Source organism: Telmatherina bonti (genome assembly GCF_933228915.1).
Source record: "Telmatherina bonti genome assembly, chromosome: 21".
In the NCBI taxonomy this organism is placed as follows: Eukaryota; Metazoa; Chordata; class Actinopteri; order Atheriniformes; family Telmatherinidae; genus Telmatherina; species Telmatherina bonti.
In genome coordinates this window covers 26,475,587-26,491,828 of record NC_136630.1, presented here as the reverse complement: position 1 = coordinate 26,491,828, position 16,242 = coordinate 26,475,587, and the positions used below count along the sequence as shown (strand labels likewise).

At 39.9% G+C, this 16,242-nt stretch overlaps 1 protein-coding gene across 2 annotated transcripts; it reads right to left on the bottom strand.

Annotated features, from left to right (window-relative positions):
* Nucleotides 1-7,458: 7,458 nt before the first annotated feature.
* pts (6-pyruvoyltetrahydropterin synthase) lies at nucleotides 7,459-11,374 on the bottom strand. Of its 2 annotated transcripts, XM_079261253.1 has the most exons (6): nucleotides 11,211-11,374; nucleotides 10,312-10,391; nucleotides 10,210-10,232; nucleotides 10,024-10,080; nucleotides 8,774-8,844; nucleotides 7,459-8,701 (listed from the first exon to the last, which is right to left on the bottom strand). In XM_079261253.1, the coding sequence occupies exons 1-6, from the start codon at nucleotides 11,300-11,302 to the stop codon at nucleotides 8,578-8,580; spliced, it is 447 nt and encodes a 148-aa protein (XP_079117379.1). In that variant the 5' UTR covers nucleotides 11,303-11,374; the 3' UTR covers nucleotides 7,459-8,577. The 2 variants fall into 2 exon arrangements, with proteins under 2 accessions (XP_079117379.1, XP_079117378.1); XM_079261252.1 differs by lacking the exon at nucleotides 7,459-8,701 and having other exon boundaries at nucleotides 8,840-9,881.
* Nucleotides 11,375-16,242: the final 4,868 nt, after the last annotated feature.

The window sequence follows — 16,242 nt, the reverse complement described above, 5'->3', positions numbered from 1 at the left end:
TGGGGGGGTGGTGTCCTGTACCCGGGGAGCGCAGCTGGCGCACTGGGGTGCGACCTGGCTGCCGCTAGGTGGCGGTCTGGGGATCCTGGTCCTCCGTCGGTGTGGGCTGTACCCTCTGCCTGCGGGGGCGGGGGGCTGCTCTCGGGCTCTTGGGGCCCTGGGGCCTGCGCTCTGTCTGCCCTGGGTGGCCGGTGCCCGGTGGGATCGGCCCTTGCCGGCCTGGGCCTGCTGGGGCCTGTTCCCCCTGACTGCGGGGGACTCTGATTGGGGACCTCCTTCGCCACTTCCTGGGCGGATACATAGCTGGCTCCGGAGTGGGGTGGTTGGGGTCTGTGCCTGGAGGGGACTGTCGGTTACCCGGGTCTCTGGGTTCTCCTGGCCTTCCTCTAGCTGTAGGCGGGCGGGGTCACATTGGCATGATCACTCTTCTCTGAACACGTTCCACTCTAAATGTTCTGCATGTGTCACAGTCACTGAGTCGTCCAGCAAGTTTACAGCAGGTACCTCTCTTTCTGTCTTTTTTATTTAACTTGCTAGTTTCTGGTCCTCATGATTGTCAATGGTTTTGTTCTCCACAGGGACCATGAATCTAGAGTTGGCTTGTGTGGGTGTATATATTTATGTGTGTGGGTGGGTATGTGTGTGTACATATGTATGTATGTATATGTCTGTATGTATGTGCATGGATATGTATGTGTATATGTATGTATATGTATGTATGTTTGTGTGTATATATATATGTATGTATGTATGTATATCTATCTATATATATATGTATGTATGTATATACTGTATGTGCGAGTGTATATACATATATATGTAGGTGGGTATGTATGTGCATATACGTGTATGCATTGATCTCTTTTTGTTTTTTATGTTCTCTTTTCTGTTCTCTTTCTGCCCCTTTCCTGTCCTTTCCGGTCAGGTCCATGCAGCATAAACTCTGTAACTAACTATTAACTATTTAATAGTTAGTTAGTAATAATAGTTAATAATAGTTAACTATTATCCAAAGCAAATAGAAAAATAAAATAAGAATCAAGAAATACAAGGGGATCATTACATCTATAAAAGTTCCCCTTGGCAAAATAAATTTGCTCAGCAGAACACAGCATCCGGAACATCAGTCTGCTTGCTTAAATGCTGGACAAGACAAAAAAAAAAAAAAGATGATTTGCAACTTGTGTTACAAATGAAAATGTGACGTTGTAGACTTCTTGTATATTTATTGTGTTTTGATTGAAAGTTCAACTGGAGTTCTCATCGCATAAAGGACGTGGAAAAAAAAGTCATATAAGTACATTTTAAAAAACATAAATGCAATAAACTACTCGTGATCTGGTCCAAAGTTGTTGAACAGATCAGATGTGTAAAAAAAAAATACATTTGACATTTTTAAAAGCACTTTTTATACTGTTTTGGTACCTGACCTGAAAGGTCAGCTGTTTTCAAGATATTCTCTTATCTTCAAGATTAATAATGCCCAAAAATGAATGTTCTCATCAGTTATAGATAGGCTGGAGATAGAAGATAGATATACAAGGCTGTAATAACCTCATATCAAATATTCCAGTTTGCATTATGTTTTTGTAAAAAATCATATTTTATGGTTTTATAATTGGAAAAAAATCTTTTTTTTTTTTAAATGACAAATAGACATTCAAACATAACAATTCTGAAAATATAATACATAAAACTACGCATATGCCCAGGTCTGCAGTTACTGGAGAGGTCTAAAAATATTTATATTTTTAAAAAATATAAATAGTATAAAAAAAAAAAATTAGGTTTGTGATTTTTATGACACTTTTATGTGGGGTACCGTTTTGATACTCGAACGCAAAGAATATCTATATTTTCAACTAGAAAAGCACTCAGAGAGCGCAAACCTCCACCAAGGCCTTTAAAAAGTTTCTAGATCCAAACGGTTTTCTGGATCACCACCAAAATTAAATCAGTTCTTCCTTTTCACATTTCCAACAACTCCTGAAAATTTAATAAAAATCCATCCATAACTTTTTTAAGTTATCTTGAACACAAACAGACAAACACCGGGGAAAACATAACCTCTTTGGCGGAGGTGACAAATACTCATATCTCCAAAAGTAAAAATGGCTCAGCCTCCAAGTTTCTTACTGATTATTGACCTATGTGATGGAGATGTGTGGTTCCATCACCAATCACTGCTTAATAATTGATACAGATGTTAAGTAAATGATGGCAAGAAGTAAGCACACTAATTGATTGGTTTTTGAAATGTTCAACGTTGAATATTGGACATCCTTCCCCCATGAAGAGAATTTTAATTAGTATTTGTAGATTTAAAACTTTTTGAAACATTTGACTGTGTTCAAGTTTCAAATGCGTACATTTAAAAGTTTAACAGCTAATGGGAATGTGTACCTCATGTCTGCTTGGCAGGGCACGGGAACTAAAGCGGGAACTAAATTACCTGCTTCAGGGCTGGTGGAGCAGACCTTGTGAACAAGGAGAGGGGAAGAAACAAAGATCAATTTAAATTTTACACAAAGTATAACGCAAAGATAGTTATTGAATTATGTATAGACATGTATAGATGTATATGTAAATATTTATGCTTTGTGGGTTTTGTAGTAATCGACATGGGTTCATTTTTGTGGTTTTGGTATTGTAGCCCCACGTCAAAGAGCTGCTCTCTCAAATCATTGGCAGCAGAAGGGCATAAAAGCTTGCTGTAACTCTGTGGAATGTACTGATGGTCAGTGTCAAGATGGTAAATAAGCTTGTTAGTCATTTTTGTACCATGAAGCAGCCTCATGTCTATTCGTGTTATTTGTTTTCCCAACAGCCAACTGACAGCCAAGTCAAGGCTGTAACAACCTCTTGTCAAATATTCCAGTTTGCACCTTATTTTTGGAAAAAACACATTTTTTTGGTTTTCCCATTGAAGAAAAATCAAGGTTTTCTTATAACATAAAAGGCAAAAATACCCAAATATATGCAATTTCGGTGAAAATAAACTACATATATGCTTAGGTCCGAAGTGTTTGAGAAGATCTGAAGTTAAAAATGTGGGAAAAAAATGTGATTTGACATTTTTATGACACTTTTATGTGGGGTAGCATTTTGGTACCCAAAAACAAAGAATGCAGTGTTTTAAAGGGGCCCAATGGGTAAAGAATATTTTAAATTTATTTGTCAGATGGAATTTGATAGTCATTTCTGTGTAGGGGTGATAAATGAGCGCCCTGGTCTTTTGTTGATGGAGCTGCAAAGCAGACTGCGACACAGGAGTAAAACATCCAGATAGTTTTGCTATACAACATGTTGTAATCATTAATTATTTCACTACACTGATAAAACAGGAGTCATCAGGCCAGAAGTCAACCGGGGAGAAGATCTCAACCACGCATAATGAGACGATCAGCTGCTGACACACAGAAACTGACCTCTTATAATTTAGCTGTACAAAGAGAAGAGGATGATGCAAGAGGATGAACTGCTGGAGATTTAAGAGATGATGGTGTGGAAGCAAGTTATAAAATCTCACTGATTTACATGATTTTATCTGACTGAAAGCAGCTCCTACCGACAGGCTGCTTCTGAAACGCTCCAGAGAGACGTAAATCTGAATTAAAGAGGGAACGAAACGTCTTCTCCAGAATACGAAACAGCTGCATCTGGTGGAATCCAGTCAGAGAGGAGAAAGAAAGGCAGAATAAAAGAAGGATGGATGAATAACAGTAGGAAATTTTCACAGCATCAGAGTCAGAGACGCCTGCAGACAAATCTAAGACGTAGTCAACGTCACTGACAGGGTTGGGATGTGGGTTTAGAGCATTATAAACATGTTATTATTGATTATTGATACATAAATGTAGATTTATGGTAAAACTGTGGACTTTCAAGAGTAAATTTTTGCCTTGGAGCAAAAGAAAGAAGAATCCTGGGACTTGTCTTAATCAGCTAAGAGACAAACATTTATTTATACTCCTATTTGTGAGACAACATTTGTCTCAAGACTTTCAGTTTGGTCTGAAGATATACAGTCATTGTCCACTTTATCCTCCTTGTTAGACCATTCCTATAAAACTGTCTTTATCTTGGTGTCAGAGATTTAACAACATGTTGACATGAAGCATCACACAGTTGCTGCACATCATGATGAAAATCTCCCGTTCCACCACATCATCACATATAAAGCTCTCCATGACCAAGCTCCATTGTACATAAGAGATCTTATAGTTCCATATATTCCAAATAGAGCACTTTGCTCTCAGACTGCAGGTTTACTGGTGGTTCCTAGAGTCTCAAAGAGAACTATGGGAGGATTTTCCTTTAGCTATCAGGCTCCTCTCTTATGGAACCAGCTCCCACCGTGGGTTCTGGAGGTAGACTCCCTCCACACCTTTAAGATCAAGCTGAAAACCTTCCTTTTTCATGATTCTTATAGTTAGGATATGAGCATCTCCTGAGTTGGAGTCTGCATGTACGAGACCCAACTGTCCAGGTTCTGCTCTTTGCTCTTATAGTTATGGGTAGTCTAGCCAACCATTACTCATGTAGCAATGGGGACATTACCGGATGCACTGAGAAGTACATGGCTCCTTTTCCCTAATGTTTAAATACATGACAGTAATGCCATCTCTAACATATTTCTCCTTTTTCCGCAGGTCTTCCTGAATAAAAGCTGCTTAACATGTTGATCTGTCTTTCCTGTCGTCTCCACCCCAACCAGTCGAGGCAGATGGCTGCCCTCCCTGAGCCGGGTTCTGCTGGAGGGTTTCTTCCTGTTAAAAGGAAGTTTTTTCCTTCCCACTGTCGCCTTGTGCAGCTCAGGATGGGGGATTGGATCGAAGTCATGATTTGATACAATAAGTTGGTTTCTATTAGCTCGGCTATTAATAAACTGGCTTGAAATGATGTGTCTGTGAAGTGCCCTGAGACGACATTGTTGTGAAGTGGCGCTATACAAATAAAGCTGCTCTGTTGGACTGAGATCTGGTGACTGCGGAGGCCGTTGGAGGACAGTGAACTCATCATCATGATGAAGAAAGCAGCTGGAGATGATGTGAGCTTTGTGACATGGTGCATCATCCTGCTGGAAGTTTCCATCAGAAGATGCTCCACTGTGCTCAGAAAGGGATGGACATGGTCAGCAGCAGGACTCAGGTAGGCTGTGCTGGTTAAACCATGTCATGCTGGTACTAAGGGGACCAAAGTGGGACAAGAAAACCTCCCCCCACCATCACACCAGCAGCAGCCTGAAGCCTTGATCCTGACGGCAGGATGGATCCATGTTGTCATGATGTTTCCAGCAGATTCTGATCCTACCATGTGAATGTGGAGCTGAACTGGAGACTCATCAGACCAGCAACGTTTCTCCATCTTCTATTGTCCAGTTCTGGTGAGTCTGTGTGAATTGTAGCCTCAGTTTCCTGTTCTTACTGACAGGAGGGAACCCGCTGTGGTCTTCTGCTGCTGGAGACCATCTGCTTCCAGGCTGGACGTGTTCAGAGATGATGTTCTGCATATCTTGGTTGGAACCTGTGTTTATTCCTCTTTACTTGAGAGGATCCTGAGTCCAGTCCTCAGAACTACTATCCTGCAAGATTTAGAGCAGTGATCCTCACTGTTAAAACTGAGATTTAGTTCTGCAGATCTTGGTTAGAACCAGTGCTTACTTGACTTCCTGTTGTCTTTCTATCATCTCCAACCAGTCTGACCATTCTGCTCGCTGGTGCAGTGAAATGTGGAATAGAAAGAATTGTGAAAATTGGGAAATCTGATAGAAAAACAGTCAAATCTGGAAAAAAGAAACTGATCAGAGTTCAAAATCTTACAGGCTGCAAACGGAACAATGACAGTGTCTAGAGCAGAAATACGTCCATTTTCCAAACCCCATAGAGACGGCAGCACAGTTGCATCATTTCACAGTTGCACCTTGTGAATCAGATGAAATATGTCTGCTTTGTCAGGAAGACAGACTACCTGCCTGCTGCCGCGGTGGAGATACAGCAGCTTTACATTCTGTAGCAGACAAAACCGACTTCATATATCACACTACCTGTTTCCCCATGATGGGATTTATGTGTAGAAACAGCTGGGAAACGTGTTGTAGAGTGAAAGGAAGAAAATTAGATTAAACAGTGTTTTTTTCACAAGGGCCAAACTGTCTGACATAACTAACTCTGCCTAGCATGAAAACTCAGCTCCATTGTCCATAATTTCCTTGCAGATTGTATAAATCCTGCAGCTGAACCCTCGTTACTCTCCGAAGTGACATGTCGCCCTCTAGTGGTTAAAATCAATCAGGGACTCAGGTTTAATTAATGATTAGATTTTATTTGCATGAGGTGATTAAAGGTGAAGGTTAATGTGAATTAAATTATTCTCACAAATTTTACTGTGTTTAGGAAAAAAAAAATCACTAAATATTTGATTACAAGCAGAGACAGGCAGAAAGGTTACTGAAATAAAAAAAGCAGAAATAATGTGAAAAATTCTTCAAAATAAAACATTTATACTTATTTCTTTGTTGCAGCAGTATAAACTAAACATACTTCCCGTTTTGTTTTATGAACTTATGACGCGTTTGCTTTGACTTGGAGGTCGGATCTGGGAATGGCATCATATCCAAGTTAAGCGTGTTCTTGTTTGCAAAGTGGGAAAAGTCAGAATACCAACACAGATGCCACCAGTAAAGACCAGTCTTCATCAGTCTGAGCAAAGGTGTGAACAGTTTAGTTTTCCAGAGACTGTAGGAATAAAGAAAATTCCTTAGAAGATGTTGGTGAATGAGGCCTAATGATCCCCAAAAGACTGAAGGGGATTGGCATGTTTTCCATCTAATCCAGAGGAATTCCTGAAAATAAAAGGGCAGGAAGGCCGAGCTGGACACTCGTGATCTCTGATCTCTCAGTGTTAGTCACCACTTATCAACAGCTGATAAAACCGTGAGTCAAATTAACTTCTAAAGCATATTACAAGCCAAATGCTGCGCAGCGTGACCAGTAAAACATCCGGCAATATAACTGAGAAGAGATGAGAGGAAATCGTCAAATAATTAAATGAAAAAAAATAAGAAAGTAAAAGAGTTTAAAAAGAAAAAGACAACTTTGTCTAACTATAACTAAAGGCCAAAAAGAAAAAAAAGGTGTTTTCAGTAGTGTTTTAAACTGCTGCGGAGGAGGAATGGGGTGTGGTGAAACAGAAAAGGTTCGTCTCCACCAGGAGCAGCTCGTTACTAGAACTGGGCCCAGTAAAGCTCCCCTACGTATGTAAACTGGGACGGAGCTGGAAAAATAGGAAACAGTTCAAATGTAGACGTTTAGTTTTCTACATTCAACAGATCAGCGAAGAGCAGGACGAAGAATCAAAGCCAACCTGGTGGGAAGGTGTGTAAACAGACGTCTAAAGACAGAATGAATAAATCATTCAGTGAAGTTTTAAATCCAGTTTTATTTGTTTGCACTGCAGCACACGTTTAACATAAAACAGACATATAGATGGAAAAATCAGCATTTCTGTGGTTCAGACCCAGGAAACTAGGTGTCCACACACTCATTTCTGACAGGTTTAACATAAAACACTCCTCAGCGACGACTTGCTGCTGATGCGAACTGGGCCGACGCCACTCAGAACCGCCTCTTATTTTTCATTTTTAGGGGAATTTCTCAGGTTTATTAAATAGTACTCATTTTAAAATATTTATTCTGAAATTAATAACAAGTAAAAGAACTTTTTAGTATCCAACAACTTTGGTAAATAAGTCTCTTACCTCCGTGAAAGCGTCAAACAGCAGTGAGACGTCCTGCTTCGTTTAAACTGCACAAAACTTCAGATCAAATAAAATGTTCAACATAAACATGGATATGTGATATAAACCTTGGAATGTATGAATGACAGAGTTCCACTGAACGTGGAGCGCAGAGGAAGTGTTGTGGAGCAGCTCAGCTGGCAGACAGCAGGAATGTTTTCGTAGCGGAACGCCTGTCGTAGTTGGATTCTCAGTACACTGAACAGCATGAAGATTGCGTCGGCGTGTGAAAGTTGGTGACTTTTGGGCTTTTAAAAGAAACATGAACCAGCAGGTATTGGTCCGGTCCGACCCGGTCTCCTGCGCGTGTTCTTTATGTCTCTACAGTAGTGATGTGTGTCGTAGCGGTGCAGCTTTCCACCTCCTCGACAAACGTCTCGCTGTCCACGGTGTCAGTATGAAGGGAGACCCTCTCTAACCTGATGGTTTGATGCCGTAATGAGGAAATGTTGATGTTTCAGAGTAAAATGTGACCTAAAGTCTGGACAAGCCGTCTTTTACTTGTGAAAAAACCAGATCCACTTTGCTTTTCATCGACTGACTTCCCGCCTCATCGATCCGCTCCGATCTGGACCTACGTGGTTCAGAGACGCAGCTGGTGGAGCTGCTCTGACTGACCGGAGCTGCTACCATCAGCATGAAGCCGCGACGCGTTCGGTGGAAGTGAGAGGTGAGAGTTTACGTGTTGAATCTGTCTGGGATCACCTGAAGCTACATAAACAACGATTAACGGCACTTTTGGAGCAACTAAAGCAAACAAACATTCATCTCCTGGTCCTTTACTCCCCTCGATAGACAACAATGTTTTTATCCGTCTCGTGAATCCTGATCTCGTAGAGCAGGTTGGCGGGAAGGATCTTCGCCATGTTGTCCCAAATGTAAACCGCCACATTTTCTGTCGTACTGAAAGCGAGAAGAAAAAGCTGGTTGAGGACCAGCACCGTTGGAACAAAGTCAGTCTGGAACGCTTCATACCTGACGACAGTGGAGAAGTACGGGACGTCCTTATCCAGGTTTTTATGGTCCAGAGGAATCATGATAACTTCCTGTAGGAGGCAGAACCAGTTAGTAAAAACCAGAGAATACTGGATCCATTTTAAAGCTGCGCTGGGTAATGTTGGACAGCGAGCATGATGGGAAAGAGGCACCTTGTCTTGGCTCCTCCCCCTCTGGTTTTGTTCCTGGCGTAATCTGAGGCTTTTTCCTTTTTTTTATAATATAAAACAAAGGATTAAATTTTACTGTAACATGAAGCCTGCAGCACTTCATGGAAGGACATGCGTCCAACTGGACAGTCCACCAACACCTTCCTACGATGTGCTCGAGTTTTTTATTTCATGCTTGTGTTGTTCTCACTCATATGTACAGATGTGCTCATATTTATTCATTAAAGAAGGAAAAAAAACAGCTGCCTGTAAAATAAGCTGAAATTGACTAAAGTAATAATAAATAAAAATTTTATGAAAATCGTTATTTTCTAATTCTGGTTCAATAGAAATTTTTTTTTTTTTTTTTTTAAAAAGCTAACAAATAAGATAATTTATTACATATTACATCACTCATAAACTAATATTTAGTTGAAAACTCCTTTAATGTTTCCGCTCCAGTCAGGTGTTTTCTGTTCCTCTCAGTCAGACTTCTGCACCTGTTGACAGGTATTTTGTCCCACTGTTCAACAGAAAAGTCTCTAATTTGTCCAGGACCAGTTTGGTTTTTTTGTTTTTCTTTTTCTTTCTTCAACTCAATTAAATGAAAAACAGTCTTATATTACTAAATTATATTTTTGCTCATTTTTAGTTCTTGTTCCTTTTTTAAGTCTCCAGTTATTTGAGTGATTGTTGTAAGTTCAGCCTTTTCTTTAATGAAAGGGGATGAATACATATGAACACAACTGTAAGTCGCTTTGGATAAAAGCGAATACACTTGCTGAATACACACTGATTTGAACCAAGTGTGTTGCAGCAGGGACACTTGGAAAACCTGCAGGACTCCGGCTCTGGAGGACCAGGATGGAGGATTCCTGCATGAAACTGTCAGCTGCACCAAGCCTCCGTGTTAGCTTCGATTTCGAGAGGTTTTCTTCCTGCATTACAGAAGGAAACTCACTGCTGCGTTTAATGGAGATGGTTTTTTTTCCACTTGATTTCATTAAACAATGTATGCAAACACTCCGCCCTGCATTTCTCCTCTGATTTATAAAACATCAGCAAGTTTAAGATTCTTACCTCAATACATTTCTTTAGGTCTGTCAGGTTCATAACCATCCCAGTTACACCATCAATCTGCAAATGTACATACAGAAGTTGTGGGTTAAAGTCCTCCTGATGCAGGTCAGGTCATCTGGTACTAGCATTTTCCTGATAAATAAGGAGGACTTGAACGTTTCATCCAAATACCCGACTGATACTCACCTTCCCTCGTACAGTCACCTCCACTGTGGAGGGAAATGAGAAGAGACTGGATGAGAAACGGCAGCTACAGTTTTACAGCGATGCTGCAGCAGCAGAACAAACCTGTGTAGTTGTGTCCGTGACCGTTGGGATTGTTGCATTTCCCGTAAACCTTCTGGTTCTCCTCATCACTCAGGTGGATGCTGAAACAAAACAAGCAGCTGTCACTGAAGCCTGGTTCATGCACTTTGTCCTTTACGTCTGACTTTACAAAGCAAACAAAGAAAAAAATGGAGCCATGGCTTTATTGACAGATGTTGCCTTCAGGTACATCTCACACACAACTTTCAGCACTAGTACATGATGACAACAGTTTAGCTGTCCACTTCCACAAATAAAACTAAACATACCAAAATTTAAGTAATAAGTTGTGGTTGCATAATTTGAATGAAATTATAAATAGTGAAATGATAAACAACCCATATTTGCAGACTGCATGCAGTTAAATTAAAGTAGAAAGTATCCAACTTGGTAAGAAATTAAACAAAAAACTGAATTATACTGGAGATAGCATTATTATGTTTTATTTGTTTAATTTCTGTCTATTTAAGTGGAAATACTTTTTTTCTATGATTATTCCGAGCGCAAGTGAACGCACCATTCGTTCACGGCGGACATAAACTTCAGGAAAAAGGAAAATTCTTACCAAAATGAGCCGAAGTGACTGCTTTTAGTTTGTGTATGTGTTGCGGGTGTAAAACAGGAACACACGCAACGTTTTGCACCCCGTTTCGTGGCTGTTTGTTGTTCTTATTGTTGTTGTTTACGGCGCGTTTCCTGTTCGCGGTTCATCACTGCAGCATCAGAGCAGCGCGAGCTTCAACGTAAAAACCGACCACATTTCGGGATTTAACGACTGCAAACATGTTGTTTCATTTATCCACCGCAGCTGCTCGGCTTGCAGCGTCATAAACTACAACCGGGTCTGAACCGGGTCCGAACAGCACCAGGAGGTCCGGTACCTGTGGAGTCGGTGACACGCGCTGAAGCTCTGGACTCGCGTGATGTATCCCACGCGCTCCGCTGCGGTGTTACTCCCAGAAGATCCGGCCATTGTCAGAAAGAAACACAGCGATAAGGGATGAGAAATAAACTGCTGATGGAAAAAAGACACGAATTAAAAGCATCAGGCTGCCACCGAAGCCCCGCCTCCAGTGAATCACGCGGCTTGTGATTGGCTGGAATCAGGGCGTCAAAGCAGGTCACATGTCCCGCACGCGCAGCAAAAGCTTCAAGGGTGAAATAAAAGTTGGTAAAAATGAATCCGCTGATGAAGTCCTTCAGTGTTTGTCTTGCTGGTTTTTCTCATAATTTAACTCAAACTGGAGAAAATCAGATGAAAGAAGCGACATTTGGAAACTAAAGTGCAAAAACATGAAAAAAATTATGCTATTATATCTGTGAAATAACTTTTTAAGAAAATTAAGAAAAGTAGAAAAAACTGCGTAAAGACCACACACACACACACACACACACATGTTATATATATATATATAATGTGTGTGTGTGTGTGTGTGTATAAAATATTTAGCTTTAAAATGTTTACCTGAATTTTATTGGATTTTAGTGGACTACTAAATCAAATAAAAAAAATACATTTATATTATAAATTCTGCTTTGTTGATGTCTGAAAAAGTACAAGTCTTTCATACCACCAAAAACCTTGGCTAGATTTCGTGTTGGTAGTTTTGTCTTTACAGAAGAATAGAGTCGCTAGAGGGGTTTGAAACATCTTAGTAGACCGAAAGTTTCTTAGATGTTAGAGTAGGTCTACCATGTCCATCAGTACTGGGAAATTGTGCACTAACAAGCATTCCACGCTATGTGGTTTTGTATGGACAACCTATTCTTTGTACTCCCTGTTACTGTATTAATAAGGGATTATTTACATAAAAAAGACACTCGGTCCTTATGCAGCATCCATAATCGTGATTTCATTTCATGATTTAATTTAACATTACAGCGAACTGTGAGTATACAGCTGTATTTTCCTCTACTATTGAAAAAAATAATAATCCAGCTAAGATGTTAAGCAAAAAACGTAAACAGTGACATCATGATAGATACATTCATGTAAATGGATTAAATTGTACATAAACACTCAGCATGATGCAGGCTCTTCCATCATGCTCAGGCCACTCGACAAACTTCCACAACCTCGTCGAAGAAGAGCCGTGATGGGACACTCTGCACCTAATCTGCATGTTTACATGAGCTCATGTTAGAGCTCAGACAAACCGATCCTGGTTCATCATGTTCAACTTCAACCCTGTAAAACATCAAGGAAACATCTGCAGCAGTCAAAAACCTAACATGTTAAAACTTTAATGTGACGTAATACATTTAGTGAAGACGATCAGCTGCAGACAATGTTTCTTTTTTTTTACTTTTAAAGCTGGGGTAGATAATGTTCCTCAGATACATTTTTTTACTCTGGGTGAAGTGGTTCCTTGTCCTGATAGTAGTCTATACATTTGTAAAAATGAACAATATAAACTATAGTTAGACCACTCATTTTACTGTAAATCTGTAACCAATCAAAACGTTCGGGTCGAATTGAAGTTGTTCATTTCTTATATTTCGTAAACTTCTTCACGGTTGAGAAAATGCAGGAAGGATTTCCCCGAACCGGATTGGTTTATTTGCCTCCTCCCGCTAAACAGCCGAGAAAGAGAAATTCGTTGGTGGAAAAAGCTGCGAACTAGAAAAGCACTTGGAGAGCACAAACATCCGCCACGGCATTTAAAATATTCCTGGATCCAAACGGTGAATCACCACCAAAATTAAAACAATTATTCCTTTTCACATTTCCAACAACTCCTGAAAATTTGAATAAAAATCTGTTCATAACTCGTTGAGTTATCTTGAACACAAACAGATAAACGCCGGAAAAACACAACATCCTTGGCGGAGGGGGAAAAAAAAGAGCCTTGGATCACGCAAGGAGCAAAACCAGAGGGGGAGGAGCCAAGACAGGGCGCCACTTTCACATCATGCTAGCTCCCCAACATTACCTACCCCAGCTTTAAGGTTTGAAAAGAGATTTTGAACAAGTGGAAGTCAAACAAAGAAGAATCAGACCTAAAGAAAACGTCTATAGGAGCAGGATCTTAAAGGGATCTCATAGACAAGAACAAATCCAGCAAACACCTGAACCAGGACCTGAGAAACGCATCTGAACCCTTAGTTGATCCAAAGACTGTTGGCTGAAACCTAATCAGGAACGGTCTCCATAGAAACGTGGCTGTCAAGACGCCTTGTTGAAAGGCAGCGTAGGAGATCCTGGAAAATACAAGATTCAAAAGTCCAGACTCCAGACTTCACACTTCCCCAAAGCCACGCCTCCAAAGCACAGAAACACGCAGGTTTTCTTCTTGAAGGTTCACCAGCGCTGAGCAGCATCAGTTCGCTAACCTTTGCTAAAGTTTTAAGCTCTTTTTCTGCCTTAATGTCCCTTACGTTTAAGTTTATCCTGTATTTAATGTAGTTAGCCAACCTCTGACTCTCGCTGCGTTGCCTTTACAAGGGCTCCCAGTTTCTGATTGGGAGGGGGGACAAATGGCAGTTTGATAGACATATCCAATGGTTTAGAACTGGTTGGTTAAAACGATTGGATGGTGTTTTTTCAGTCCTGTCTGTTCCACAGGTGACAACGTCTTTTAGAGCATTTAAATAATTAGCTGCAGTTGGGATGTGAAGCAGATTTTAAGCAATATAGTTAAAAAAATGCTCCTGGAAAACGTTTCCTACGCTCCCTCGAAGGAAGGGAAACGGAGAAAAGAGCGATGTATTTCACATGATACAAGAAGTGGACTGAAGATTAGAAGCAACGGGTCTGATGAGGCTAATTTTCCTTATATTCTGTATTTAGACGTTAAATGACTGCAGATATTCCGGCTTTTCCACAGAAATGAGGTGGTTCCAGTATTTTAAGATGCAGATGGATGTTGTGAAGTTAAAAGCACCAAATTCCCTCTCAGAACTTATGAAGTAAGTTTCTAAAGCTCTTCATCTGAACTGAGCTGCCTACAGAAGGTTATTTCTCAAGCCAACTCTGACTTGAAGCATGCTGCATGGGTCATGACGCATGAATCACTGGTTTTCATGGTTCGTTCACACTTAAAGTTCACATGTCAGGTTTTGAAGCCTTCTGGTTGTCATGTGAGAGTCACCAGTAGACGTTCTTTTGAAGTTATAATCAGTCTTTTCATCTCTGCATCTTGGTACTAAATAAATGAAATACAAACGATGTTGATCGTCTGTATCTGAGCTAATAAGTCACTTTTTCTTCTTTTTTAGAAAATATCTATTGAAGTTTATTTGTGTGGACAGTTTAACCCTGCTGTCTGCATTACTGCCACTGTGTACAGCAGAAAAACACAATGTGTTTGTCTTATTTGGATCCTGTTGGAGTGTTTGAGAATAATCTGAAAGAGAAATGGAAAAAAATACATTAAATGCTGAAATATTATGACCTGAATTCCAAAGAGTTGGTGGGCATCTATAATGTTATATAAAAGGGAATACATGGCAGATACTCAGGTAGAATCCAGGCTCCAGAGGTTTTTATATGGTACAAAATGCAGTTTTAAGGGAACCACTCTGATGAGCCCGTTGTTTTCTCTTTTATGATATTGTAACATGATTTACATTTTCCACCACAGTCATTCAAGTCCACTGGTTGACATGAAAAAGTTGTTTGAGGTCTCTTTGTGGACATTTAGCACTTCTGTAACTGTTTTATTCATGCTCTAAATATTAATAATAATTTCCCAGATGGCATCAGAACCAGGCTTCCACAGCTGAGTACATGTGAAAAACTTTGCTGCATTCAGGTGAGAATGAAAAACACATTTTCATGACAATCTAACTTGTTTTATTTGTGCATATACATGGTTGCACATCTACATGTATAAACACTGGATAGTTTTCTGTATGTACAACAGTGCGTTTAATGCATCACAAGCTTCACAGGAATAGAAAATAAGAAAAGCCCATTAAACCTGCTGCAAATAGGTTCTTTACATTCAGTATTATTCACATTCAGACAACAAATACATTGTATTTATTTGACATTTTAATCCAGATGATGTGTCATTTGGATGCGTGTCACTGGCCTGAAATAGTAAGAACTTCACCTGTGAGTTAAAATACAAAAGAAAAACATAAATGCATTTAGCTCTTTACAGTTCACTGTAATTCACTAATTACACAACAATTATCACTTACTGAAATATTTATTACCTTTAAAAAACAGCCCCTTTACCCATTCCCAGTCTCACATAACCATGCCATTGTGTGTATCTTACCCATATATCTTTTTTATTTAAAGTACTAATCCTCAACTAAAATGTGTCTCATAACAAAGTTGAAAAGTAAAATACTGTTGGAGAGTACGGGTCAGATTGGACTCTAATGAGATTCTTTTGTTGCGGCCAAAAGAAAGTCGCTGCCTGGATTGAACTAAGCAAATGGATGATGATGTTTCAGCTGCAACAAGCTATTTAACCCCAACTGATGCAATGCACAGCTTCTCCTTTCTTAAACAAAGAGGGATCAAATCATTAACATCAAACAGACAAAACGTTTAAGGAGATGCAGAAACTACTAAAACTAGGTTAAAAACTGTCAGATGTTTCATTAAAAACTGGAATGATGATGGGGAACCATCATCTTCCAGGAAGAAATGTGATCCTAAATGATCGTCATCACCTAAATGGTTTATGAAACAAATGGAAGAAAAACAGCAGTAGAACTCAGGACTATAATTGTGAAAGTAAGAAGATTTCATCATGAAATATGTGAAGAAACTTAAGGGACCGAATGGCTTTGCAGTCATCATAAGATGATTGGACTTGGGACCATTGGAAGAAGGTCATGTGGTCTGATGAGTCCAGACTGATCCTGTTCCAGAGTGAAGGGGAATCAGAAGAGATGCAGATGAAGTGATGCAGACATCATGCTTGGTGCCTACTGTAGAAGCCTGTGGTGGTA